The following is a 26336-nucleotide window of genomic DNA, read 5'->3' as shown; positions in this document are numbered from 1 at the left end:
TCTCCAAGGAATAGAGTCCTTGCCTGCTCTACCGCTCCCTGTATAACTCAGGCCTTTGAGACGTGGCAACATCCTCATAAATATTCTCCGCTCCCTTCAAAGCTTGACGACACAGGACAATGAACGAGAATTCGGAGAAGAATGCAGGGTATTGTTTGCAACTCGGGAGCTTAGCAAGTTGCAAATTGTGGAATTCATTGCCACAGAAGGCTGAGGAGGCCAAGTCAATGGATATTTTTAAAAGCAGGGATGGGTAGATTCTTGACTAGTGCAGGTGTCGTGGGTTATGGGGAGAAGGCAGGAGAATGGGGTTGAGAGGGAAAGTTAGATCAGCCAGGAATGAATGAATGGCTGTAGACTTGATGGGTCAAATGGCCTAATTCTGCCCCTAACACTTATGAACATAAATAGCTGGAACTGTGGAGTGAAGGAAAAGTATTCAGAAAGTTAAATAAAATGTCATTCATTGCATGTGCCTGTTTTGTAACAGTGTTCCAGCTGTTGCTGTACCTAATTCTGGTGGGTATGTTTGCAGGTACCTGATGTCACCATCCACCTATACAGTTTGATTCACTGGGAAGATCCCATGGATGTCACAGCCGGCCCTCAGAAGAACCTGTACTTAACGATTGCCAACGCAGTTACTAAAGAAGGAATCCTGCATTACAAGGCTGGTACCAGCTACCTGGGTTCCCCAATCTGGAAGCCTTCTTATGTAGTGCTCAGGTACTGTGGCACAGTCATAGTTTAGTTTAGTTTAGAGATACAGCACGGAAACAGGCCCATCGGGTCGGTGCTGACCAGCGGTCCCCGTACTGTCCTCTTGACTCTGCATTTAACTTAGAAGTCCATGTACAGTTTTTCTTGGAGTTGAGGGCCTTCAAACTATACATATGCAGCAAGGCGTTTTGGAGGCATTCAGTGTAGGTAGGAACTGCAGATGCTGGTTTACACCGAAGATAGACACAAAATGCTGGAGTAACTCAGCAGTACAGGCAGCATCTCTGGAGCGAAGGAATAGGTGAAGTGTCGGGTTGTGAGCCCCTTCTTCACGCTCGGGGACAGGGTCTGAAAAGGGGTCTCGGCCCAAAACGTCACCTGTTCCTTTTCTCTAGAGATGCTGCCTGACCCGCTGAGTTACTCCAGCGTTTTGTGTCTATCATTGTTAACGGGTCAGCCTGCACATTACTTTCCAGCAGTGCTTTTGTTATGGACTCTAAAAGTAGAAAACGTTTTAAATTTATATGAATTGCCTACATGTTGTTCTTTGAGAAAGCATTGTGTACATTGTTCTTGCATCTTAATAATGTTCTTTACCAAGGCTGCACCTCAATTGCCGTCATTCTCATGGCCACATTTAGTTGTAAGTTGCAGCTGAGGTGAGCAATTACAACTCTCCACCAACATGCTGACATAAGAAGAAAAATGTGAATACTCCGACACAAAATAATGTTATTTGTACTAATTCCAATTCTCAATGTGGAATGAAATATTAATTTTGTGTTTGTTGAAATTTTCAATGTGACGAGATTGCCATGGGAAAGATTTAGTTTAGTTTAGAGATATGATGTGGAAACAGGCCCTTCGACCCATCGAGTCCGTGCCGACCAGCGGTTCCCGTTGCACTATCCCACACGACACACTAAAGACAATTTCCATTTTTTACCAAAACCAATTAACCTACAAACCTGCACGTCTTGTACAGTGGAGAAACAGGCCCTTCGGCCCACTGAGTCCGTGCCGACCACAATCCCTGCACATTAACACTACCCTACACACACCAGAGACAATTTACATTTATACCAAGCCAATTAACCTACAAACCTGCACACCTTTGGAGTGTGGGAGGAAACCAGAGCACCTGGGGAAAACCCACGCAGGTCACGGGGAGAACGTACAAACTCCGTACAGACAGCACCCATAGTCAGGATCAAACCCGGGTCTCTGGTGCTGTGAGGCAGCGACTCTACCGCTGCGCCACCGTGACGCCTTTAGATGTTGTAAGTGGCTCACCCCTCAGTCAGCACTTGTGTATTGTAGTGTTGAAGCTGGTTCCCAGTCAGTGGGGTTATATTTATGAGGTGTTTTGTTTGTTGCAGCAATGGTGTCCTCTATCAGTATCCCGACAGGATCGATGTAATGCCACTCCTGTCCGTGAACCTGGCGTAAGTAAACGCATGGAGACTAACGTGTGTGTTCCTGTCTTTCAACCTCTGCTGCCTGGGCTATTAAAGACATTCCTGCATCTGAAAGAGCAGTCCCACAGAATGGGAAATCCTCGGCCACATTCCCAATCAGCACCAACGGGCCTCCGCATGGATTGTGTAGGAGGGAACTGCAGATGCTGGTTTACAGCGAAGATAGACACCAAATGCTGGAGTAGCTCAGCGGGACAGGCAGCATCTCTGGAGAGAAGGAATAGGTGACGTTTCGGGTCGAGACCCTTCTTCAGACTGAGATTCGGGAGAGTGAAACGAGAGATGAAACGGTGCATAGAACAAATGAATGAAAGATGTGCAAACGGACAAGTCAAAGCCTGCAACAATGAACAAGGATAGGTGGAGTCAGAATCATATAGTGTGAAAACAGGCCCTTCGGCCCAACTTGCCCACACTGGCCACAATGTTCCATCAAGTTAGTCCCACCTGCCTGCACATATGCCTCGACACGTGTCTTATCAATGTACCTGTCGACATTTTTCTTAAATAGGACCTACCTCAACTACCTCCTCCGGCAGCTCGTTCCATACACCCACCATCCTGTGTGTGAAAAGTTACCCCTCAGATTCCTATTCTGTTTATTGATTCCCCTACCCTGGGCCAGAGACTTTGTGTGTCTATTTGATCTATTCCTCTCATGATTTGTTGACCTGTATAAGGTCCCCCATCATCCTCCTGTGGCCCCAAGGAATAGAGTCCCAACCCTCTCAACCTCTCCCTGTAGCTCAGGCCCTCGCGTTGGCAACATCCTCATGAATCTTCTCTCTACCCTTTCCAGCTTGATTGAGCTGAGATGGCCAGAGATTTATAAGAGTTGTGGCGTTAAGATACATGGTTGAAGCAGGGTCTGAAGAAGGGTCTTGACCTGAAATGTCAGCCATTCCTTCTATCCCGAAATGCGGCTTGTCCCGATTTACTCCAGCATTTTGTATCTATTTAGTTGAAGCCAAGATGTTTATCCATTGTGATTCAGTAGAATGGTGGAACTAACTGTATATCCTCAAGAGCTGACTCGTACCTGATAGATCTGCTGTGGTTTATATTGTAGTGGAGAACAGTGCGGAGGTTGCAGAAGGTCCAGCACGACGGAACGACCCCACACCTTCCAGGTGATCCTGACGGAGAAGCTGGCTTTGGAGCTGAGCGCTGAGAATGAGGACGAGATGGCCGACTGGATGCAGCACCTTTGTCAGGCCGTGTCCAAAGGGGTACGTCAACATAAATGTCATAAGGGGATAGGAGTAGAATTCGGCCATTCGGCCCATCGAGTCCACTCTGCCATTCAATCATGGCTGATCTATCTCTCCCTCCTAACCCCATTCTCCTGCCATCTCCCCATAACCTCTGCCACCTATACTTATCTATCTCTGCCTTGGAGGAGTGCTCCCACGTAGGAGCGAGCTGTGTGGGGCGGGACCGGGAGGAGTGTAACCCTGCGGGGGGGGGGGTGGGGGGGCGGGAGGAGTGTAACCCTGACGGGGGGGGACGGGGGGTGTAACCTGGGGGGGGGGGGGGGGGGGTGACCGGGAGGAGTGTAACCCTGACAGGTGGGGGGGGGGAAACGGGAGGAGCGTAACCCTGACGGGGGGGGAGGGGACCGGGAGGAGTGTAACCCTGACAGGTGTAACCGGGGAGGAGTGTAACCCTGGGGGGGGGGGGGAGGAGTGAACCCTGACAGGTGGGGGGGTGACCGGGAGGAGGCGTAACCCTGACGGGGGGGGGGGGGGGGGGGGGGGGGGGAAGGTGTGGGGGGGGGGGGGGGGGGGGGGGGGGGGGGGGACCGGGAGGAGTGTAACCCTGATGGGGCGGGGGGGGGGGACCCGGGAGGAGTGTAAACCTGACGGGGGGGGGGGGGGGGGGGGGGACCGGGAGGAGCGTAACCCTGACGGGGGGGTACTCCTGGAGCCGTACTCCTTCTGGTCAGCTGTGTGGTTTCAGTGTGCTGATGGTTGTGTTGACAGATGGTGCCGCAAGGTGTTGCCCACTCTCCGTGCATCCCCTGCTGCCTGGTTGTGAGTGACAGCATGATCCTCACCTGCCACGAGGACTCGCAGACCAACTTCTTCCGGTTACTGGGCAGCGCTGAGCTAACGAGTGTGAGCAGCGTCTCCATTGCCCCCAGCAGAGAGTACTGTCTGCTGGTAAGTAAGACTCTCGCACTCGATGCCTAATCTTTATTGAAGCTGTCCTCCGGCACTTGATATTTTGCTGCTGAGCTGCTGAAGATGGTCAATGTTTTTGGCATATGGTTCCTTTAGTATCCTCTGCCCACTGTGTGGAGAGTCTTCTTATCGAGTCCACATCACAAGATTAGAAATTGTTCAGCTAGAGGTGAACACACTTCTCGGCATCAGCTCACAATGGCGTCTTGTGCTTCTAGTGGGTGGTGGTGGAAACAGGGCTGCGATGTGAACGCTCTTTCCTTGGCCCCACTGTGATACTGAAGCACGTTCCATGATACTGTGATGTTTGCTTTGTTTTGCGTAAAACCCGGTTAAATCATGTAGCAGATTTAGCCGGGGCAGTACCCGTGTCGTCACGTTTTGCCGCTGGCAAAATTACCACAATCCACCAAACAGTCGTATCTACATCCTGCTGCCGCACATGGCAGCAACCTCCACCACACCCTGGATCATAGTCATACGGTGTGGAAACGAGCCTTTCAGCCCCACCTGGCCTTGCCGACCCACTGGCATTTGGCCCGTTGTTTCCGAAACATTTCCTATCCATGTACCTGTGCAAGATTTAACATCTTGTTTATTATCTGTAACAGTCTGTGTTATTCTCATTCTAACATTGCCTGCAATTGAAAGGGTTTGTTGATGGCTGTTTTGGGGCCTTGCCTTGTGATGCATCAACTTCACTCACTGTGTTGTGTTGTAGGAGCTGTCTGATGACCAGGAGACACTGCCCTGGTTCCTGTACTTTAGCTGTGCTGAGGAGTTGCAACGTTTTCTGGCGGCGCTAAAGGGTGCGTGGAGGAAGATCTACAAGGTGGGCTAGAGATACATAAGGTACCCATTTGCACCTTGTGTCTGTGTAACTGCGAGTGTCCTCGAACACAGAACAGGCCCTTCAGCCCACAATGTCCATGCCACACATGATGCCAAGTTAAACTAATCTCCTCTGCCTGCACGTGATCCATTTCCCTCCAATACCTGCCTGCCTAAAACACCGTTATCATCCAACTTCACAAGTCATTTCTCTTTCTGTAGTGATGAACATTAAAACATCTTCCTGAATTCCGTCTGACGACGGCATGTTAACACATCATGTGCTGAACTATTAATAACAGTTTAGTTTAGAGACACAGCGCGGAAACGGGCCCTTTGGTGCACTGAAGATAGACACAAAAAGCTGGAGTAACTCAGCGGGACAGGCAGCATCTCTGGAAAGAAAGAATGGGTGACGTTTCGGGTCGAGGCCTTTGGTCCACTGGGTCCACGCCGACCAATGATCACCCCATAAACTAACGCTATCCTACACGCCAGGGAAAATTTACAATGTTCATCGAAGCCAATTAACCTGCTGGTTTGGAGGGTGGGAGGAAACCAGAACGTCCAGAGAAAATTCACGTGCTCACAGGGAGGATGTACAGACAGCACCCGTAGTCAGCATCAACGTGGGTCTATGGCATTGTCAGGCACCAACTCTACCTCTGCATCACCGTGCCGCCCCTATTCATTGTTGTGATGAATTAGCAGCTGATCTCTGCCAGGGTCATTGTTGGGGGTCTTGTGGGCTTGGAGGGTTATAGTTGGCCAAAGTTCTTGCTGTGATTGCTCCTCCAGTAGCTACAGCATGCACGTATGAGTGTAGAAGTGGGCAGAGGCAGCATGGAGAGGGTAGACAGTCAGAACCTTTACCCATGGGTGGAGATGTCCAACACTAGAGGGCGTAGCTATAAGGTGAGAGGGGGAAGTTTAATGGAGATACGCATGGCAAATGTTATTTTTACCCAGAGTGCAGTGGGGCCCTGTAACGCATTGCCAGGGGGGTGGTGGTGGAGGCAGATACGATAGTGGTGTTTTAAGAGGCTTGTAGATAGGCACATGGAAGTGCAGGGAATTCTGCTCCTAGGACTTGTAAGTGTCGGAGAAACGTAACGTGCCAGGCAGAATCTGTGGGGGTGTGGGGGGGTTGGGCAGGCGACGTTTCAGGTTGGGACCGTTCTTCAGACTCTCCCTAGTGAACGTTGTTGGTGAGCCTCCGATTCATGCAGAATCTTGTCTTTAGGTTGACCTGCCGCAGAAGCCGCTGCAGGACCCTTGCATTCGCAACAAATGCGACGATGCGGTCACGCTCATCCGCAGCACATGGCAGCGGAGCGACAGTCTGTCCCGAGGGCGGGGAGAGCGAGACCCGTGGTGTTGAGGGCGCTGGACGCCTGCTGCACGGTCTGACGACGCTGCACGCAACAACGCACACACCGCTGCAGGAGTGAAGACCACACCCGAGAGTGTGTCGGGAATGCGACCAGTCCAACTCCACAGGAAGCCAACCTCTGAACAAACCCACCCGTGGGCTTGGAGGGAACGCCTCGACCATGGCGATAATTGGAAAAGATTGAGGAAATTCTAACTTGCCCACTGAGCTGGCCGACAGGTGTGACACAGCAGATCTCGATCATTTTGGTTTCACCGTTGCACCATATTCAATGAATATCCTTCCCCTTCAACCTGTATTCTTAGTGCATCGAGTGTCTGCTGTGTAAGAATATCCATGAAGAGGCGTTTGAGCGAAACTGAAGGGACCAAGACTGAGGAAGCACAGGGAAAACAAAGTATAAAGTGCTCCTTGTGTTTTGATGAAAGACACATCTGCATTTGTGGTGTGGTGCCACATGTCTCTGCCAACTGTCACAGCTGTAACATTTGGTTTATTGGGAGCCAGGAGCGGTCTGGAAGAACTGGATATTGTCATCTGAAGCATGAACCCCCGCATGGAGAACTTTAGGAGATAACTTTTATAGGCAAACTTTTATTCGTATAGTTATTATTCAGATTCGACTGCACATCAGCCACTTTTCTATGGCACTTATTCATGTTTAATCTCAAAGTTGGTTTGGGTTATAAATAACCCCAATGTCAGCGTCTATGGTAGCCCCATTATGGTGTCTGTCCGTCAGACTCACCTGGAGAATCATGCACAAGAGATTTTGAGACAATGGGGATCGTGGGGACTACAAGAGCTGCCTTTGTATCTTGGTGATGTAAATACAGTGCATCCCTTCCCTTCAAACTGCAGGGCGTAACACCTAACCATGACAATTAAATGCAAGTCTACGATCAGACATTGACATACTGGGCACACCATCACAGATTTGTCACTGCGCATCATCACCCTCAGACTGAAAGACATTTTACTGCACAGTCACTCGAGAGAGAAAAAAAAAAAGCCGGATTTTCCCTTTGTATGAAATATGGTACGTAAGAAAAGACCAGCTGTCTAAGTCTGCGAATGGAAGAAATATAAACATGCACATGCTGGAAAACTGAAGTAAAAGAACAAGATGCTGGAAATACTCAGCAGGTCAGAGAACGTCTCGAGAGAGAGAAGAGTAACGATAATTTTTCCAGTCAATGGCTTTTCATCAAATTGAGACGTCAATGGCCCCACCCGCTGAGCATTGCCAGCATCTTTGCTTCGTTGAAGAGTTGATGATGTGTAACTTGAGGGCGAGTTCTGCAGTTGATTCCACAGCTTTTTGTAAATAATTCAGTCAACTGAAGTTGTATTTCTGATCTGGAAGCTATCATCATGCCTGCCCACACGATCCGAGGGGTGGAACAGTGCACAGCGGTAGAGTTGCTGCCTCACAGCGCCAGGGACCAAGGTTGTCGATGTCCTCACGTACAGAACCCAGCCTGGGTCAGCCTTCCGGTCAATCCGTATCCTGGCAGAGACTTAATTCATATTGCTGATCTCTTGTTTCTTATCTCTCCAATGCCCCTCATCAGATACGTTAGTATAGGATGAGCAAAATCTCAGCCATTTGAAAAGTCTGATATTATTTATGTTTAGTACAATATTTATTAAGGGACTTGTCCCAATTACGTGATTTTTTTTTCGGCGACTTGCCGGCACCTGTCATAGTCACAGCGGCTACTCACGAAAATGTTCAACGTGTTGAAAATCCAGCGGGGACCAGAAAAGGGTGCGACTCTTTGGGCGACTACGTGAGTAGTCGCCCAAAGAGTTGCACCTTTTTCTGGTCGCCGCTGGGTTTTCAACACGTTGTAAATTTTCGGCCACCTGCTGCGACTGCGACGGGTGCTGGCAAGTCGCTGGAAAAAATTGCGTAATTGGGACAAGGCCCTTAACAGAACCGCTTAGACGCGACAAGTGATTATTGCTGATATGGAAAGGTCGTCTGATTAGCTGTGGCCAAAATGGCAAAGACTGATCAGCCCATAACGTGCGTGGTGGCGATCATGGTAGACGCGGGTCTTTGTGTGAAACAGCTTGTTACACCGTGCCCCAGAGTTGGTGCCTATGGGAACAGTACATGGGTAAACTCATGATTGCAGCCAGTTTTAAATACAGGCTGCGGTTTCAGTCTTTGTGTGAACATGTGGAATTACGGAGAAAGTTACTGTGTGATGGCAGATTCAGCAGATATTTCTGAATAGACCTATAAAACAGGTTGTGTAGGAAGGAACTGCAGGTGCAGGCTTAAACCAAAGATAGACACAAAAAGCTGGAGTATCTCAGCGGGTCAGGCAGCATCTCTGGAGAGAAGGAATAGACGATGTTTTGGGTCAAGACCCTTCTTCGGACAGAGTCCGGAGAAGGGTCTCGACCTTAAACGTCACCTATTCCTTTTCTCCAGAGATGCTGTTTGACCCGCTGAGATACTCCAGCTTTTTGTGTCCATCTATAGAACAGGTTGAATGACTTCCAGTTATATCTGTGCTTGCGTTACGCCATAACTCAGTGTCTCAAGTTATTCCCCTTAATGTCCACCTGTGTGTTTGAGCCTTGCTGTTCCACTACTGTTCATAATGCTGGCATGAACAATTTTACTTCAGGCAATGTCTCCATCATCGTTCCTCTTGACTGAACGGAATCACATGACATGCATTCAGACACCTCTAGACATGATGAGCTAAACCTCGATCAGGGCGGCTGGACTTTGACTGTTAATAACAATGACTAAAAGACAATGTTGTGACAATTTACAAACCAGCCAATTACTAAATGCCACAGAGAGCAACAAATGTGTGCAACAGAATCCTTAAAAATAACGGCAAATAATGCCATTTTTAGCAAATTCCTCAATGAGAGCTAGTTTTGATGGAGTTTTGCATACTTTGCCATTGGACGGATGGAGGGGTTACAGATACTAGAGGTGCGAGTGTCAGAGGCTGCAAGAACAGAAGTAATCCAGTTTTTCCTGGATTCATGAATGTGCTGCTTGGTGTGTGTATTTATTTATTAAAATCACTTTTGCCTTGTTGGGGTGGGGGGAGAGCTACGCGTCTCTTTGCTACCCCCTGATGGTACATTGTAGAAACTGCAAGAGAAGTGGCCCATCCCAATAAAATGATGTCTTCCCAGGAGTGTTAAAATGCTGACTCTGCAAAATTCTCCAGCCGTTAGTTTATTTCCACAAACAATGGGAGTTTGAGTGCATTGCCAGAGTTTACTTTCAGCTACGTGGCTTCATTGTTGAATGTAATGATCGGAGGAAGGACAGCCAGTGATTTGGGATGGGACCCAGTGCTAAAGCAGGGTGTGAGCTTTCATTACATGCATGTGCAGTTATGTGGATGTTCTTCAGATACAGCGTTGACTACATTTTTTGGCCAAACCCCAGAATCTCAGGAATTTTGTCGACCGCTAAGTTGCGTAGAAGTAAATTGGCGGATGTGTTGACCCCTGACCCCAAACATCTTCTCAGGTGCATGACGTTAATCAGGCGGAAGGGCGTTCTCGTGAACTGAATACTTTATTCAACACCAGCAGAGGAGTCTTGCTGCTCACTTTTCTCATCGCATTTTGTGGGACTCTGTCATAGGAAAATTAGTTCCAAAGCACTTATTTTTCCTGAACCTTGCTTGAGCTGTCCTGAGGATAAGAGAATAAATGCAATTTATTTATTCATGCTTTGAGGAGAGAAAGGGAGAGATTGCCAGACACATGGATGGTGTGATTAAAGATGTGAAGAGTTTTGAGTTTAAAATGAAAGTACTTGTGGAATAGGGAGGAAGCTAATATTCTATAACGCACGCCTACTTGCCTTGCCTTGTCTCCAATTATCTTCTAGAAATATAAGCTCATTGCAAAAGTAATTTAGCCCCAAAATGTGTATGAAGGAACTGCAGTTGCTGGTTTACACCGAAGATGGATCCAAAATGATGGAGTAACTCAGCGGGTCAGACAGCAACACTGGAGAGAAGGAATAGGTGACGTTTCTGAAGCAGGAAGGGTCTCGGCTTGAAACATCACCTATTCCTTTTCTCCAAAGATGCTGTCTGACCCACTGAGTTACTCCAGCTTTTTGTGTCAGCCTTGGGTCTAAAATGTGTTGGGTTCACCAAGTTGTTCATCTGGTGTTAGATATTAATTGTTCTGGTTTCATCTGGTGTTCCCATAGCAGTGAGGTTGAGTTTAGACCCAATGAACAAAGCTGAGGTCTGTGGTGGAGCATGAGAGACCAGTTAGTACGCCATACACTCGATGAAATGTGTGCGGTGTGGCGTACGAGATATTTGTAACGTTGGCTGAATTCCTTTGTAACCTTTGGCCCATCCCCTCGTGCACTGATGGTTCCTCCTTTTCAATGAGTGTGGGAAGGAACTGCAGATGCTGGTTTACAACGAAGATGGTCACAAAATGCTGGAGTAACTCAGCAGGACAGGCAGCATCTCATGAGTCTGAAGGGTCTCGACCCGAAATGTTACCTAATCCGTTTCTCCAGGGATGCAGCTTGACCCGCTGAGTTACTCCGGCATTTTGTGTCTATCTGCTTTTCGTTGAAGTGTAAAGGGCCTGTTCCACTTATGCAATTTTTTTTCGGCACCCGTCATAGTCGCAGCAGGTCGCCGAACATTTTCAACATGTTGAAAATCCAGCGGAGACCAGAAAAAGGTACGACTCTTTGGGCGACTACTGACGACCGGGAGAAGTCCCAAAGAGTCGTACCTTTTTCTGGTCACCGCTGGATTTTCAACATGTTGAAAATTTTCGGCCACCTGCTGCGACTATGACGGGTGCCGGCAAGTCGCCGAAAAAAATCACGTAAGTGGGACAGGGCCTTTAGCATCTCAATGGGGTTTTGCAGGCTTCGTTAGAATGTAAATAACTGATTGTAGGAGTGAAAATAACTCCATGGTTTATGGTCCATGGTGGCCTCTGTAGTAGGGTGTAAAACACATAGAATTATTAATGCATCGCAGCGTAGATTTGTTTTCTGAAACCATGGGAAGAGGAAGATGAGATGGCAATCTTGAAATATTTCCAAGTGCTTTTTAAAAAGGGAGTTGTTATTCAAAGTGGTTTGGTGTTGCCATGTATCTACCTGGTTCTGTTTTGATGCCAGTGGATAGTTAATTAGTGTTCTATTAGAGGGAGCCGTATACTGATATATTCTCGGTTAACCCTCGTCTTTCATCAAGGTGCACAGCTAATCGTGGGAATTTTTTTTCGACGCTGAACTTGGGATAAGGCACCGTGTGTAGGAAGGAACTGCAGATGCTGGTTTAAACCGAAGACAGACACAAAGTGCTGGAGTTGCTCAGCGGGACAGGCAGCATCTCTGGAGAGAAGGAATGGGTGACGTTTTCGGGTCGAGACCCATCTTCAGACCCTGAGAAGGGTCTCGTCCCGAAACGTCACCCATTCCTTCTCCCCAGAGATACTGCCTGACCCGCTGAGTTACTCCAGCAGTTTGTGTCCATCTTCAGGATAAGGCACTTTTCGGAATCTTCCTGAGTTGATCTCAGTCTGGTTTCCTTACTGCTTTATAGCGAGCATGTTTGGCTGTGTGACTTGAGGTGTACTGAGGTTCGAAGCTTCCCATCGACCAGATAACGGGCTCGTTCTGCATTGTATAGAAGTGAGACACTTTCTACTGAGCGCTGTATAGTGTTTACAGCAAAATAAAGCACTAGTTACCCCGCAGATAAGCTACTCTATATTTAATCAAACAAGCTATGTAACATTATTTACATTAGAATTTTTTTTTTTTTGCAAACACCTTTTAAACCAGGGATGACTGATAATTCTGCATTTGCTGTGACATTCAATATTGAGAGATATTGCCAATCAAACCACAATTAATAGCTGTCGGCTTCTCTCCGGATCTGTGCAATACAATTGTGGTGAAGTGGGACACAGTTGTAGGATGGAGATTGCTGGTTTGTGAATAGTAGGGAAATGTTGAATAAATCATGTTCGAGAATATTGATTTGTCTTTCCAAAGAACATTGGACGTAGCAAATTATCTTTTGCTATCTAATCCGTAAAGCACTTAAAAATGGAAATGCCAATTGAAATCTAGAATAAACTCATTAAGTCAAATTAAATTTGTGAAGCATAACGTGCATACTGCCAAGCTTAAGTTTGTGATTTTCACATTTGGATTTTTTTTTAATGCCTGCCTATGAGACTGCAAAATCATCCAAATGATTTCAGGACTAAATGTGTCCATTACCAAGCTGACACAAGTTTGCAGTGACAGGTAAATGTGACGGCCTGGGTTTAATATTCTGTTGCTGCATCACTCGATTGTATCATGATTGGTGCAGAGTGACGTGGGCAGATTGTCTATTGTTCACTAATATTGAATGTTACAATGCTTGCTTAATTAAGGCATAAGTAAACTACAGGTTTTTTTTAAAAAGGAGAAATATCACTACTTACAAAATGTCCTCAAAACTAATGTGTACATTTAATGCTGTTGCATAAACCCACTTAACGATGCATGTTTTGTGTTTAAACTATGTAAATCCAGTGTTATTGTATATAGTAACGATGTAAATAGAATGGAGTTAATAAACTGGTGTTCATCTCATTTCTATTGCCTTGTTTACATGAATGATTCTGTTCTCTTGAGAGGTGTAAGGTCTTAATGCATTGTGCAGCACTGTGGTGCAGCGGTAGAGTTGCTGCCTCACAGCACCAGAGAGCCGGGTCCTGGGTTCGATCCTGACCACAGATGATGTCTGTACGGAGTTTGCATGTTCCCCCCGTGACCTGCTTGGGTTTTTTTTCCGGTTGCTCCGGTTTCCTCCCACACTCCAAAGACGTGCAGGTTTGCAAGTTAATTGGCTTGGTATAAATGTAAATTGTCCCTAGTGTGTGTCGGATAGTGTTAATGTGCGGGGATCGCTGGTCGGCAAACATTCGGTGGGCCGAAGGGCCTGTTTCCGCGCTGTATCTCTAAACTAAACTAATCTGTTTTCCAACTTAATTATCTAGGCTCGGGCTTTAATGAAACAAAACATTTGGTGAACTGAACTTTTACTCTCCAGACTTGCATTTTAAACTCAAACTGTTTGGATATGACTCTCTACTGCCTGTAAGAGCCTTATATTTGAGATCCTGACCTTGGGTGCTGACTGTGTGGAGTTTGCACGTTCTCCCAATGACCGCCTGGGTTTCCCCCAACTGCTCTAGGTTCCTCCCACATCCCAAAGATGTGCGGGTTTGTAGGTTAATTATCCCTCTGTAAGTTGCCACCAGTGTATAGGGAGTGGATGAGAGAATGGGATAGCATAGAACTAGTGTGAATGAGTGATTGCTGGTCGGCATGGACTCAGTGGGTCGAAGGGCCTGTTTCTATTCTGTACATCTAAACTAAACTAAAATGTAATCTATGAGTCTGAAGAAGGGTTTCGGCCCGAAACGTCGCCATTTTCTTCGCTCCATAGATGTTGCTGCACCCGCTGAGTTTCTCCAGCAATTTTGTGTACCTAAAACATAATCTATACTGAATGCTGGAGTAACTCAATGGGACGGGCACCATCTCTGGAGAGAAGGAATGGGTGATGTTTTTGGGTCCAGACCCTTCTTCAGACTTCTTCAAAACTCAGAAGGTAGACAAAAATACCGGAGAAACTCAGCAGGTGCAGTAACATCCATAGATGCTGCTGCACCCGCTGAGTTTCTCCAGCATTTTTGTCTACCTTCGATTTTCCTGCATCTGCAGTTCCTTCTGGTCCCTCATTACCACCAAACTGATCAAAAAGGCGCAGCAGCGCTTTTACTTTCTGAGGAGGCTTAAGAAAGCTCACCTGTCCCCCCCAGATCCTGTCCAACTTCTACCGCTGTACCATCGAAAGCATCCTGACCACCTGCTTCACGGTATGGTACAGCAGCTGCACTGTAGCGGACAGGAAGGCACTGCAACGGGTGGTGAAAATCGCTCAGTACATCATCGGTGCCCCGCTCCCTGCCATTGATGCCCTCCACCGAGAACGGTGTCTGAGACGGGCCTGGAAAATCATCAAGGACCCCTCTCACCCTAACCATGGACTGTTTGCCCTCCTCCCATCAGGGAGACGGTACAGGAGCCTCAGGTCTCGCACAAGCAGGATGAGGAACAGCTTCTACAACGACACTATCACACTGCTGAACTCACAGTCCCGACGCTAGCTATCTTTAGACTCTCCCATGTGTGTACATTTATTTGCCTATGTACCAGTTTAATTCATCCACAGTCCACACATTGTTAACCAGTATTTTTATTTTTATTTCTACTATCTTGCATTATGACCAGACGCTAAACTGCATTTCGTTGTACCTGTACTGGTATCTGTGCAATAACAACGTTGAATTGAATTGAATTCTTGAATTCTTCAAAACTCAATCCAGTTCTTCCTAAATATGAAATTCTCTGGTTCTGCACCTATCCGCAGTAGGTCATCTTCGTGTCTCCCAATGCATGGAGGAAGGAACTACAGATGCTGGTTTACACCGAAGATAAGACACAAAATGCTGGAGTAACTCAGCGGGACCGGCAGTATCTCCGGAGAGAAGGAATTTGCACCTATGTACGGTGTCACAATATGCACCGTGCCTTTTGCAACGTGCGTGTTCATTGATGTAATCATTGTTTTGCCTTTTGTCGAGGTCATGGTCCGAAGTCGGCAGAGCCTGCGGTTGTGTTTAAAGGGGGACATGCTTGTAGTTTGGGGGCGTGTGGGGTGTGGTTTTGTGGGTGGGCTTGTACCTTGTAGCTGTCTGCCCCAGGGCTGCGGCCGCTGGGCGCTGCTGGAGCCGGGCCAAGGCGAGCCACAGGCGGGCGGACTTTGCCCCCGAGCCGGGGAGGGAGGGACGGACAGACAGACGGAGCTGGGAAAATGTGGCGCTTTGTGCAGCGGTTCGTGCCCAACTTGGGCTGGATGGTCCCGGGAACCAGTCCCATTGACAGTATCCTGCAGGGTGAGTGAGGGGCCGAAGGGGGGGGGGGAGGGGGGGTTGAGTAGGGGGTGTACTGAGGAGGGGGAGGGGGAGGGGGAGAGAATGAGAGGGGAGACTAGAGAAGAGGGGGGAGTAAGTGGGGTGGGGCGTGAGAGGGAGAAGGAGGAGGAGAGAATGGGGTGGAGGCCTGGATCCTGGGGTGGGGAGACTCGCTGGGGGTGATGGGGAGGGGGGGGGGGTGTACAAAGTGAGAGAGGGGGCGAGCCTGTCTGGGGGTGGGGGGAGCAGGGTAGAGTCGGGGAGGTGGGAGGGAGGGATGGGGGGTTGAGGATGGAAACAGTTGGGCCAGAGGATTGGGTTGGATGTGTGTGTGTGTGTGTGTGTGTGTGTCCGTGTGTGTGTGTCCATGTATCTATGTGTGTCCGTGTGTGTGTGTGTGTCCGTGTGTGTGTGTGTCCGTTCCCCCCCCCCCCCAGAGGGTTAGAGTGGGGGGGTGGCAGAGTTCGGCGATGTTGGCACATCTGAGGGATTTTGTGTAGGGGCCATATTGTTTAACACTGCCCCCCCCCCACCCCTCCATCCCCTTCCCCAGGGCTGATTGCAGCGTGTGCCATCTCTATTCTCGATCACTTGCTGAGAATCCACCTTCACATCCAGTGTTTGAAGTAAGTACTAAAGGTTCATAACTTCTAGGAGCAGAATTAGGCCATTCGGCCCATCGTGTCCACTCCACCATTCAATCACGGCTGATCTATCTCTCTCCCTCTCAACACCAATTTTGTCTACCTTCATTTCTCCAGCATCTGCAGTTCCTTCTTGAATGCGATCATTCTCTGCTCCATAACTAATATTTGAGCCGAAGATAGACGCAAAAAAGGGTCTCGAACAGAAACGTCACCTTTTCCTTCTCTCCAGAGACGCTGCCTGTCCCGCTGAGTTACTCCAGCTATTTGAGTCTACCGTCAGGTTTGCAGGTTACTTGGCTGTGGTTAAAATTGTCCCTAGTGTGTAGGATAGTACTCGCATACGGGGTGATCACAGATCGGCACAGACACAGTTGGCTGGAAGACCTGTTTCTGTGCTGTATCTCTAAAGTAAAGTCTAAACGGGGAGGTGTAGAGGGATATGGGTCAAACGTGGGCAGGTGGGACTGGTGCAGATGGGGCATGTTGGCCAGTATGAGCAAGTTGGGCGAAGGGCCTGTTTCTGTGCTGGATGACCCTCTGCCTCTATGGCCTTAGTGGATATTATGGAACGTACCGAATAGTGAAAGGCCTGGATAGAGTGGATGTGGGGAGGATGTTTCCACTAGTGGGAGAGTCTAGGACCAGAGGGCGCAGCCTCAGAATTAAAGGACTTCCCCAATTTCCAGTAGCCCTTATTGTCTCCTCTCCTTCTCAGCTCCCCCTCAGCCCTCTGGTCCTCCACTTCCTTTCTTCTTCCCACCACCCCCACCCTACATCAGTCTGAAGAAGGGTTTCGGCCCGAAACGTTGCCTATTTCCTTCGCTCCATAGATGCTGCTGCACGAGTTTCTCCAGCATTTTTGTCTACCTCAGAATTAAAGGACGTTCTTTTAGGAAGGAGATGAGGGTGTGGAATGCATTGTCTCTGATGATGCTGACTGCCTATTAGAGGCGGTGCCTGCTGTCAGAGGGTGGTGAATCTGTGCAATTCTTTGCCACAGAAGGCTGTGGAGGCCAAGCCAGTGGATATATTTAAGGCAGAGATAGATAGATTCTTGATTAGTACGGGTGTCGGGGGTTATGGGGAGAAGTCAGGAGAATGGGGATCGGAGGGAGAGATAGATCAGCCACGATTGAATGGCGGAGCAGACTTGATTGGCCGAATGGTCTAATTCTACTATCCCTTGATCATTCTTCTGAATGATGCACATCTGAGATGATCTGTGGTGCAGCGGGTGGAGCTGCTGCCTCCCAGCGCCAGTGAACTTAGTTCGATGTGTTTGCTGTTCCAGTGATCCAGCCCGTGTTGGCGTTGCAAGGTTGCAGTTGCCGGGGCGAGCGGTGCATTCCCTGCGCCTCTTCATCCTCACCTCCCTCTTCTCCTCTCTGGGCGCCAGGGTGGCCTCCCTCGTGGTGCTGGAATTCTCGCTTCGTACAATCTCCTCGTTGCTTTCCCGTAATCACGTAAGTGTCCGCGGAGAAACTCCAGCATTTTTCGTCTACCTTCGATTTTCCAGCATCTGCAGTTCCATCATTAAACGTAAGTGTCCCGTGGTCTTTCGCACGCTCCTGAACCGTGGCTCGAGCAGAATTGGGTCATTCGGTCTCATCGAGTCTACTCTCCCCATTAAATTACCCAGAGAAAACCCACGCAGGTCACGGGGAAAACGTGCAGACTCCCTACAGACAGCACCCGTATTCGGGATCGAACCCGGGTCTCCAGCGTTGTGAGGCAGCAACTCTACCGCTGCGTCACCGTGCTGCCCGCTGTTTTCCAGAGGTGCTGCCTGACGCGCTGAGTTATGGGCCTGTCCCACATAGGCAATTTCTTTTTTGGGGGGGGGGGCAACTACAGGCGACTGGCACAAATTTTTCAACACGTTGAAAATTTTTCGGCAACAGTTGCGACAATTTTTGCTGTCGTAGGTTTTCACCAGGTGTCGTAGGTGAATTCCATTAATATTAGTCCCTGGCAGTCGCCTAAAGAGTCGCCTTATGCCCCTGTCCCACTTAGGAAACCTGAACGGAAACCTCTGGAGACTTTGCGCCCCACCCAAGGATTCCGTGCGGTTCCCGGAGGTTTTTGTCAGTCTGCCTACGTGCTTCCACTACCTGCAACCTCCGGCAACCACCTGGGGGGGGCGGGATTAAAATGCCCGTCCGAGGCGGACTTCCTCGGGCTGCTAGCTGCTGAAGAAAAATCGATCCGACTTCCTTTCCCGATTTAAAAATTTTTTTTATTTATTTTTATTCACGAGACAATTTAATCATTTGGTTAAAATAAAATGCGACTTCTAAAGCCCTCAACGCCTACAGCGTGACGGATCGCATGAACGGGACAAAACAACGGATAAGTCGTTTATTTTGCATATAAACTTGCACGTACTCCAGCATATTATGCGTGCGTGTGTATGTGTGTATCTTCTGGACTTTGTCTTGCAGCGCAGGTCAGACAAGCAGATATTCCTGCAGGGCCAGTTCTCTCTGGGATGTGGCATGGTGGCCAGCCTGAGCTTCCTGATGGAGGGAGCACCGCACTCCACGGTGAGCCTGGCGCTCAGCGCAGCGCTGGCTGGTACCATCGCCGCCTACGTGCGGAGACTCGCCACCCACGTCGGCCTGATGTACGAGCTGCACAGCAGTGAGCGCTACTGTGGTCTCTGCATCCTCCTCCTCACTACCTGGCGCAACATCCCCACCCTGCTGAGCAACGCCCTGAAGCTCGTGTTCATCGTGGCTGATCTAGCCGCCATCTTCCTCATCAACAAGGACTTCATCAGCACCTCGGAGGCGGTCCGCTTCTGGACACCACTGACCATCTGCTACACCCTGCTGGTCATCTACATGCAAGGTGAGGACAATGGACAATAGGTGCAGGAGTAGGCCATTCGGCCCTTCGAGCCAGCACCGCCATTCAATGTGATCATGGCTGATCATCCACAATCAGTACCCCGTTCCTGCCTTCTCCCCATATCCCCTGACTCTGCTATTTTTAAGAGCCCTATCTAGCTCTCTCTTGAAAACATCTAGAGAACCTGCCTCCACCGCCCACTGAGGCAGAGAATTCCAGACTCACCACTCTCTGTGAGAAAAAGTGTTTCCTTGTCTCCGTTCTAAATGGCTTACTCCTTATTCTTAAACTGTGTGTGTGGCCCCTGGTTCTGGTCTCCCCCAACATCGGGAACATGTTTCCTGCCTCCAGCGTGTCCAAACCCTTAACAATCGTATATGTTTCAATAAGATTCCCTCTCATCCTTCTAAACTCCAGAGTGTACAAGCCCAGCCGCTCCATTCTCTCAGCATACGACAGTCCCGCCATCCCGGGAATTAACCTTGTAAACCTACGCTGCATTCCCTCAATAGCAAGAATGTCCTTCCTCAAATTATGGGACCAAAACTGCACACAATATTCCAGGTGTGGTCTCACTAGGGCCCTGTACAACTGCAGAAGGACCTTTTTGCTCCTATACTCAACTCCTCTTGTTATAAAGGCCAAAGACCTTATTCTGACCCGCCAGCGCTCTGCGCTGTGCCTGAGCTCCATGGTTACGTGTCTCTACCGATCGCCGGTACGCGATGACTGCGTGCGTGACGGCCTTGTGTTTATGTTGCAGAGGAGCAGCGGCAGAATCCGAGCGAGCAGTCGGCCTATCAGACGGTGGTGGTGAGGATGGGTGGGCTGCTGATCCTCACCCTGACGGTGGGGAGATGGGCGGACGTGGTCCACGTGCTGCTGTCCCTGCTCGGGGAAACCTGGTGCCTGGTCCAGGCGGGACCGATGCTGGAGGTGTGCAGGCAGCAGGTGGGTGCGAGTGGGTTACCTGTGGGTGAGGTGGGTGCATTCCTGCCGGGGGGGGGGGGGGGTCCCACTGTCACAGTAAGGCCACACATGCCTCAAGTCAAGTCACTTTTATTTATACAACACATTTAAAAAACAGCTCTTGTTGGCCAAAGTGCTTTACATTGGTGGAGGTACTAACATTACACAACAGTGGTTCATAGATTAAGTACATACATGAATGACCTCCGCTTGACCTCTCCGTCCTGGGCCTCCTCCACTGTCAGAGTGAGGCCCAGCACAAACTGGAGGACAGCTCGCTCGGACAGCTCACACCCCAGCGGTATGAACATCGACTTCTCTAAAGGTAGACACACAATACTGTTTTTGTGCTGACTGTCTTTCATTCATTTGTTCTCTATCTATTTCTCTCGTTTCCCTTTCTCCTGACTCTGGTCTCGACCCCAAACACCACTCGTTCCTTCTCTCCGGAGATGCTGCCTGTCCCGCTGAGTTACTCCGGCATCTTGTTTCTACAGTGAGATTTTGAACTCCGGTGTGAGTCGGCGTCTTCGGCTGCGGAGTGAACAGCGCATCGTTGTAAATCTGCATCTCATCTCTGCGTTCGTGCCTTTTTGCAGGATTCTATCAGCAGCCGCTATGTTGAGGGGATTAGAGGGTCCCGTGCGGATGCATCGAGGAGGTACAAAGGGCCGGACATTCCGACTTCAGATCAATGAAAGGACGGCAGCTCACGTGGAAAAGCATCGGAATCTTGCATGGAAACCATCTGGCGCATTTACTGGTTTTGAGTTTTGGAGATACAGCGCGGAAAAGGGCCCTTCGGCCCACTGTGCCCGTGCTGACCAGCGATCCCCTCCGACATTAACACCATCGGGGTGTTACATTCATACAATGCTAATTCACCTACAAACCTGCACGTCTTTGGAGTGTGGGAGGAGACCAGAGCACCCGGAGAAAACCCACGCAGGTCACGGGGAGGAAACGTGCAAACTCCCTCCGAACAGAGAGGGATCCGGCATGGGGGGAGGGGGCACCGAGACAAAGAGGGACCATTGGGGGGCTATAATGAACACTTTGTAACTTTGTTTGTGCCCTTTACGTAGCGACTCTTTACATACCTCGTGTACAGTCGCTGAACAAAGACTCTCACAGGAACATGTCACGTGTGGTATTAATGTATCAATCAATCTTCAGCCTGTCCTATCAGCTCATCAATACTGTGTTTGCCGGCTCGAGGATTTCCTGATGCTTTTCTCCAAATCTCTTCAAGGTGTCGGCCCTCCCTGTTTTCTGTAATCTGCTCCAGACCATCACCCTCTGGACTCCTCCTTGAGTGAACCTCTGCAATCCCTGAACTTAATCCTAATTCACCCTTGCTGTTAAATAAAAACAACCTCTTTCATCAAACCACTGGTATTTGCTCTAATGTCTGGCAGTGTCGCTTGGCATTTATTTCCCTTGTGTTTGGTGAGGTTTCTCTGAAGCACCGTTGTTGCATAAGGGAGTGATGTTCTCACCAATTGGAGAGAGGTCCTGACCTCCCATCCATCTCATTGGAAACCTTTGAAGTATCTTTAATCGGACTTTTCAACTTTGCCTTTTACTATTTGCTATTACCATCTTTACCTTGCACTAAACGTCATTCCCTTAATCCTGTATCTGTACACTGTGGACGGCTCGATTGTAATCACGTATTGTCTTTCCAAAGGAATTTGCAGATGCTAGTTTACACCAAAGACAGACAGGCAATGCTGGGGTAACTCAGCGGGTCAGGCAGCATCTCTGGAGAGAAGGAATAGGTGATGTTGCAGGCCAGTGATGCTGCCTGACCTGCTGTGTTACTCCAGCATTTCATGTCTATCTGACCTGTTCCATGATGTTTAAGAAGTAAGGAACTGCAGATGCTGGAAAATCGAAGGTAGACAAAAATGCTGGAGAAACTCAGTGGGTGCGGCAGCATCTATGGAGCGAAGGAAATAGGCAACGTTTCGGGACAATGATGTCTGTGTCCACCAGATGGCAGGGCTGAGCTTGTCTAATTTAACTCCTCTGTCTGTGTCAATTTAAATGTACTTCCCCCCCCCCCCCCCCCCCCCAAAGATTCTAAAGGAGCTCTTTGCTTCCCCCTCCCCCTTCTCTCATCTACAAGGGGCAAACATTACCAGAGAAGGAAAGAATTTGCTGCCAGGTGTAAAAGGGACGTTTAGTTATCAGTGACGTACAGTTCTTCTTGTCCGGCTAGTCTTGCTACAGAGCACAGGATAGCAAAGAACAAGCTGCATTTCCAAACCCAATGGACATCTGTTAAATGCAATTCAAAAGACATTTGGACATAAATATGGATAGGAATGGTTTAGAGGACTCTGGGCCAAATACAGGTGAATGGGAGTAGCCCAGAATGTCACCTTGGTTGGCGTGGGCAAGTTGGGCTGTAGGGCCCCGTTTCCATGCTGAGAGACGACTCTGTGACTGCAGAAGGGTCTTAGACCTGAAATAGACAATAGGTGCAGGAATAGGCCATTCCGCCCTTCGAGCCAGCACCGCCATTCAGTGTGATCATGTCTTATCATCCCCAATCAGTACCCCGTTCCTGCCTTCTCCCCATATCCCCTGACTCCGCTATCTTTAAGAGCACTATCTAGCTCTCTCTTGAAAGTATCCAGAGAACCTGCCTCCACCACTCTCTGAGGCAGAGAACTCCACAGACTCGCATCTCTGTGTGAAAAAGTGTTTCCTCATCTCCGTTGCATATGGCTTACTCCTTATTCTTAAACTGTGGCCATTCCTTCTCTCTAGAGATGCTGCCTGTCCCGCTGAGTTACTGCAGCATTTTGAGTCCACCTTAAAAAAAATATCTTTGATTGGTGAATCCCTAGTCTGCCATAGAGTCATACAGCATGGAATCAGGCCCTTCGGCCCAACTTGCCCAACTTGCCCACGCCAACCAACATGCCCCATCTACACTTGTCCCACCTGCCTGCGTTGGTAGATGCTGACAATGCCCTTAGTTTCAATGTTAGATTCTGGGTCGTGTAGAGAGTGCTGTTTATCCATGTTGTAATGAGACCAAATAGGGAATTCACTCTTTAGACTTTAGAGAAACAGCGTGGAAACTGGCCCTTCGGCCCATCGAGTCCGCACCGACCAGTGATCACCCCGTACACTGGCACTATCCTACACACTAGGGACAATTTACAATTTTACCAAAGCCTTTGGAGTGTGGGAGGAAACCGGAGCACCTGAAGAAAACCCACGCAGGTCACAGGGAGGAAACGAACAAACTCCGTAGAGACAGCGCCCGTAGTCAGGATCGAAACCGAGTCTCTGTCTCTGTGAGGCAGCAACTCTACCGCTGCGCCACCGTGCCACCCATACTAAAAAAAAAAATCCCAATTAAATGGCTCAGATAATTAACCGTGAGTTCTATTTCAGTTTAGTAACTTGAACATGTGGGTGTAGAGGGCAACTTAATTATCAATCGACACAAAGGTTCCCTCAGGACAAAGCGCATAATTTAATCATTTATACGATTTAATTATGAGTTCATTGTGGGCCGTTAAGTGGTGGTGCACCATGCAGAGAGAGAGAGAGAGAGAGAGCTGGCCCAGGACAGGAACAGTTCATCTACATGTACAAGGATGTGCCGGCCCCTGGAACCGAGAGCAGTGTCTGGGTTTAATGGGCTGGTCCCACTTCGGCAAATGCCGACAACTGTCAGTCGTAGCAGGTGCCGAAAAACCGGCGGCAACCGACGTCATCCTGGGTGTCCAGTCGTTCCAGGTGCGACAAAGGTTCACCTGTATCTCCTCCAACCTCATCTACTGCATCCGCTGCTCTAGATGTCAGCTGATTTACATCGCGGAGACTAAGCGGAGGTTGGGCGATCGTTTCGCCGAACACCTCCGCTCAGTCCGCAATAACCTACCTGAACTCCCGGTGGCTCAGCACTTCAACTCCCCCTCCCATTCCCAATCCGACCTCTCTGTCCTGGGTGTCCTCCATTGCCAGAGTGAGCAACACCGGAAATTGGAGGAACAGCACCTCATATTCCGCCTGGGCAGCTTGCATCCTGATGGCATTAACGTTGAATTCTCCCAATTTTGCTAGCCCTTGCTGTCTCCTCCCCTTCCTTAACATTCGATCTGTCTCCTCCCATCCCCCCCCCCTCGGGCTCCTCCTCCTCCCCTTTTCCTTCCTTCTCCCCTCCCACCCCCCCATCAGTCTGAAGAAGGGTTTCGGCCCGAAACGTCGCCTATTTCCTTCGCTCCATAGATGCTGCTGCACCCACTGAGTTTTTCCAGCAATTTTGTGTACCGACAACCTACGTCAGCAACTACGTCAGGAGAAGTCGAGCTACGCTCGTTGACGTCAAGCCCACTGTCGCAGATTTTTTTTTTCAACATGTTGAAAATTTAGCGGCAACCAGAAAGATGCTACGACTTCCTGCGCGACTGAGAAGACGACTCACGGCGAACATGTGGCGACAAACTAGTCGCCTGTAGTCGCCTAAAAAAAAATCACCTAAGTGGGACAGGCCCATAAGGTGAACGTGTGTGTGCGTGTTTGCGCGTGTACGTGTGTGTGTGTGTGTGTGCGTGCGCGTACTTGTGTGTGTGCGTGTTTGCGCGTACGTGTGTGTGTGCGTGCGTGCGCGTACGCGTACGTGTGTGTGTGCGCGTGTGCGGTCAGTCTACAGCCAGTTACATCAGCGCAGCCTCCTATACATGTAGTAAGTCAGGGAGATGGAGGCGAGCATCAGCAGCACTCCACAACTCGCTTGTACCGCTGAGTGTTCTGGCTCCACCAAACCAGACTGGGAAAAAGAGAGAAAGAAATCAACACGATGAGAACTGAAGAGGAACACGAGAAGAGAAGTTCATAAGTGATAGGAGCAGAATTAGGCCACTCGGCCCATCAAGTCTAGTCCGCCATTCTATCATGGCTGATCTATCATTCCATATTCTCCTGCCTACTCCCCAAAATCCCTGACACCCATACTAATCAATACAATACAATACGGTTTATTTGTCACATTGCACAAAAAGTGCAAGTGAAATGGATTTGTCAGCAGCGATACAATGATAAAGATCACACACAAAAACACAATAAAAATTTAACATAAACATCCACCACAGCATTCATCACTGTGGTGGAAGGCACACAATATGGCCAGTCCTCCTCCATTTTCCCCTGTGGTCGGGACCTCAACCCTCCGCAGCTGCTGCTTTTAAGACAAGAATCTGTCTTAAAAATACCCATTGACGGCCTCCACATCCTCTGTGGCAGAAATTAGACAAAATAGCTGGAGAAACTCAGCGGGTGCAGCAGCGTCTATGGAGCGAAGGAAATACGCCACGTTTTGGGCCGAAACCCTTCTTCAGACTGTGGCAGAAGTGTTGGTAGTCTGGTACGAAGTCTGATGCACAACACAACTGCAAACCAGTAACAGAACACACAAACATACAGTTTGAAGAAGGGCCCAGACCCAAACCGTCACCTCTCCATGTCCTCCAGAGATGCTGCCTGACCCGCTGAGTTACTCCAGAATTTTGTGTCTTATCTTCGTAGTAAAGTACAGTCTGAAGCCCACCGAGTCCGCGCCGTCCAGCGATCACCCTGCACACTAACACTACCCTACACACTAGGGGCAATTTATAATTTATACCAAAGCAAATTAGCCTACTTTGGAGTGTGGGAGGAAACACATGTGGTTTGGTTGTTTGTTTGTTTGTCTTTTTGCACAAAGTCCGTGAGCATTGCCACTTTTCATTTCACTGCACATACTGTATGTGTATGTGACGAATAAACTTGACTTGACTTGACTTGGTCACATGGAGAAATCGTACAAACTCAGTACAGACAGCACCTGTAGTCAGGATGGAACCATGTCTCTGCTGGTTCCAACTCAGTGGGGGAGGCAGCATTTATGGAGCGAAGGAATAGGTGACGTTTCGGGTCGAGACCCTTTGGGTCTCGACCCGAAACGTCACCTATTCCTTCCAAGGAGGGTCTGGACCTGAGACGTCACCTATTCCTTCGCTCCATAGTTGCTGCCTCACCCGCTGAGCTTCTCCAGCATTTTTGTCTATTGCTCTGATGATGGGCAATGATCTAATTGACTATTATCAGTCGTGGTTGAGGTATTTATATCGAACACGGCAGCCCGCACATCCTTTTTTTAAATAGCGCCACACAAGTTTACCGACCGACCTCAGCAGGTAGATAGAGCATTAGTCTAATGGCCTATCTGAAAGATGGCACC

General features: G+C 48.9%; 2 protein-coding genes across 5 annotated transcripts in view; both read left to right on the top strand.

Annotated features, from left to right (window-relative positions):
- The window catches only part of plekhm2 (pleckstrin homology domain containing, family M (with RUN domain) member 2), a 38012-nt gene extending 29687 nt beyond the window's left edge, over positions 1-8325 (top strand). For 3 of the 4 annotated variants that reach the window (XM_055659134.1, XM_055659133.1, XM_055659132.1), the window contains 6 exons: positions 536-726; positions 2100-2165; positions 3268-3427; positions 4181-4360; positions 5103-5213; positions 6456-8325. In XM_055659134.1, the coding sequence (XP_055515109.1) occupies positions 536-726; positions 2100-2165; positions 3268-3427; positions 4181-4360; positions 5103-5213; positions 6456-6593 (846 nt within the window). In that variant the 3' untranslated portion in view covers positions 6594-8325. Of the gene's footprint in view, positions 1-535; positions 727-2099; positions 2166-3267; positions 3428-4180; positions 4361-5102; positions 5234-6455 lie in introns of all 4 variants that reach the window. The other variant, XM_055659135.1, reaches the window with a different exon arrangement.
- A 7069-nt stretch (positions 8326-15394) lies between these two features.
- Positions 15395-22123, top strand: tmem82 (transmembrane protein 82). Its single transcript, XM_055659130.1, has 6 exons — positions 15395-15608; positions 16180-16252; positions 17565-17736; positions 18715-19123; positions 19887-20074; positions 20692-22123. Exons 1-6 carry the CDS (start codon positions 15527-15529, stop codon positions 20788-20790), a joined length of 1023 nt encoding a protein of 340 aa, XP_055515105.1. The 5' UTR covers positions 15395-15526; the 3' UTR covers positions 20791-22123.
- Positions 22124-26336: the final 4213 nt, after the last annotated feature.

Source organism: Leucoraja erinacea, chromosome 30 (genome assembly GCF_028641065.1).
Source record: "Leucoraja erinacea ecotype New England chromosome 30, Leri_hhj_1, whole genome shotgun sequence".
Taxonomy (NCBI): Eukaryota; Metazoa; Chordata; class Chondrichthyes; order Rajiformes; family Rajidae; genus Leucoraja; species Leucoraja erinaceus.
Note: the sequence above shows the minus strand (reverse complement) of the source record. Positions and strands in the feature narration are given on the sequence as shown.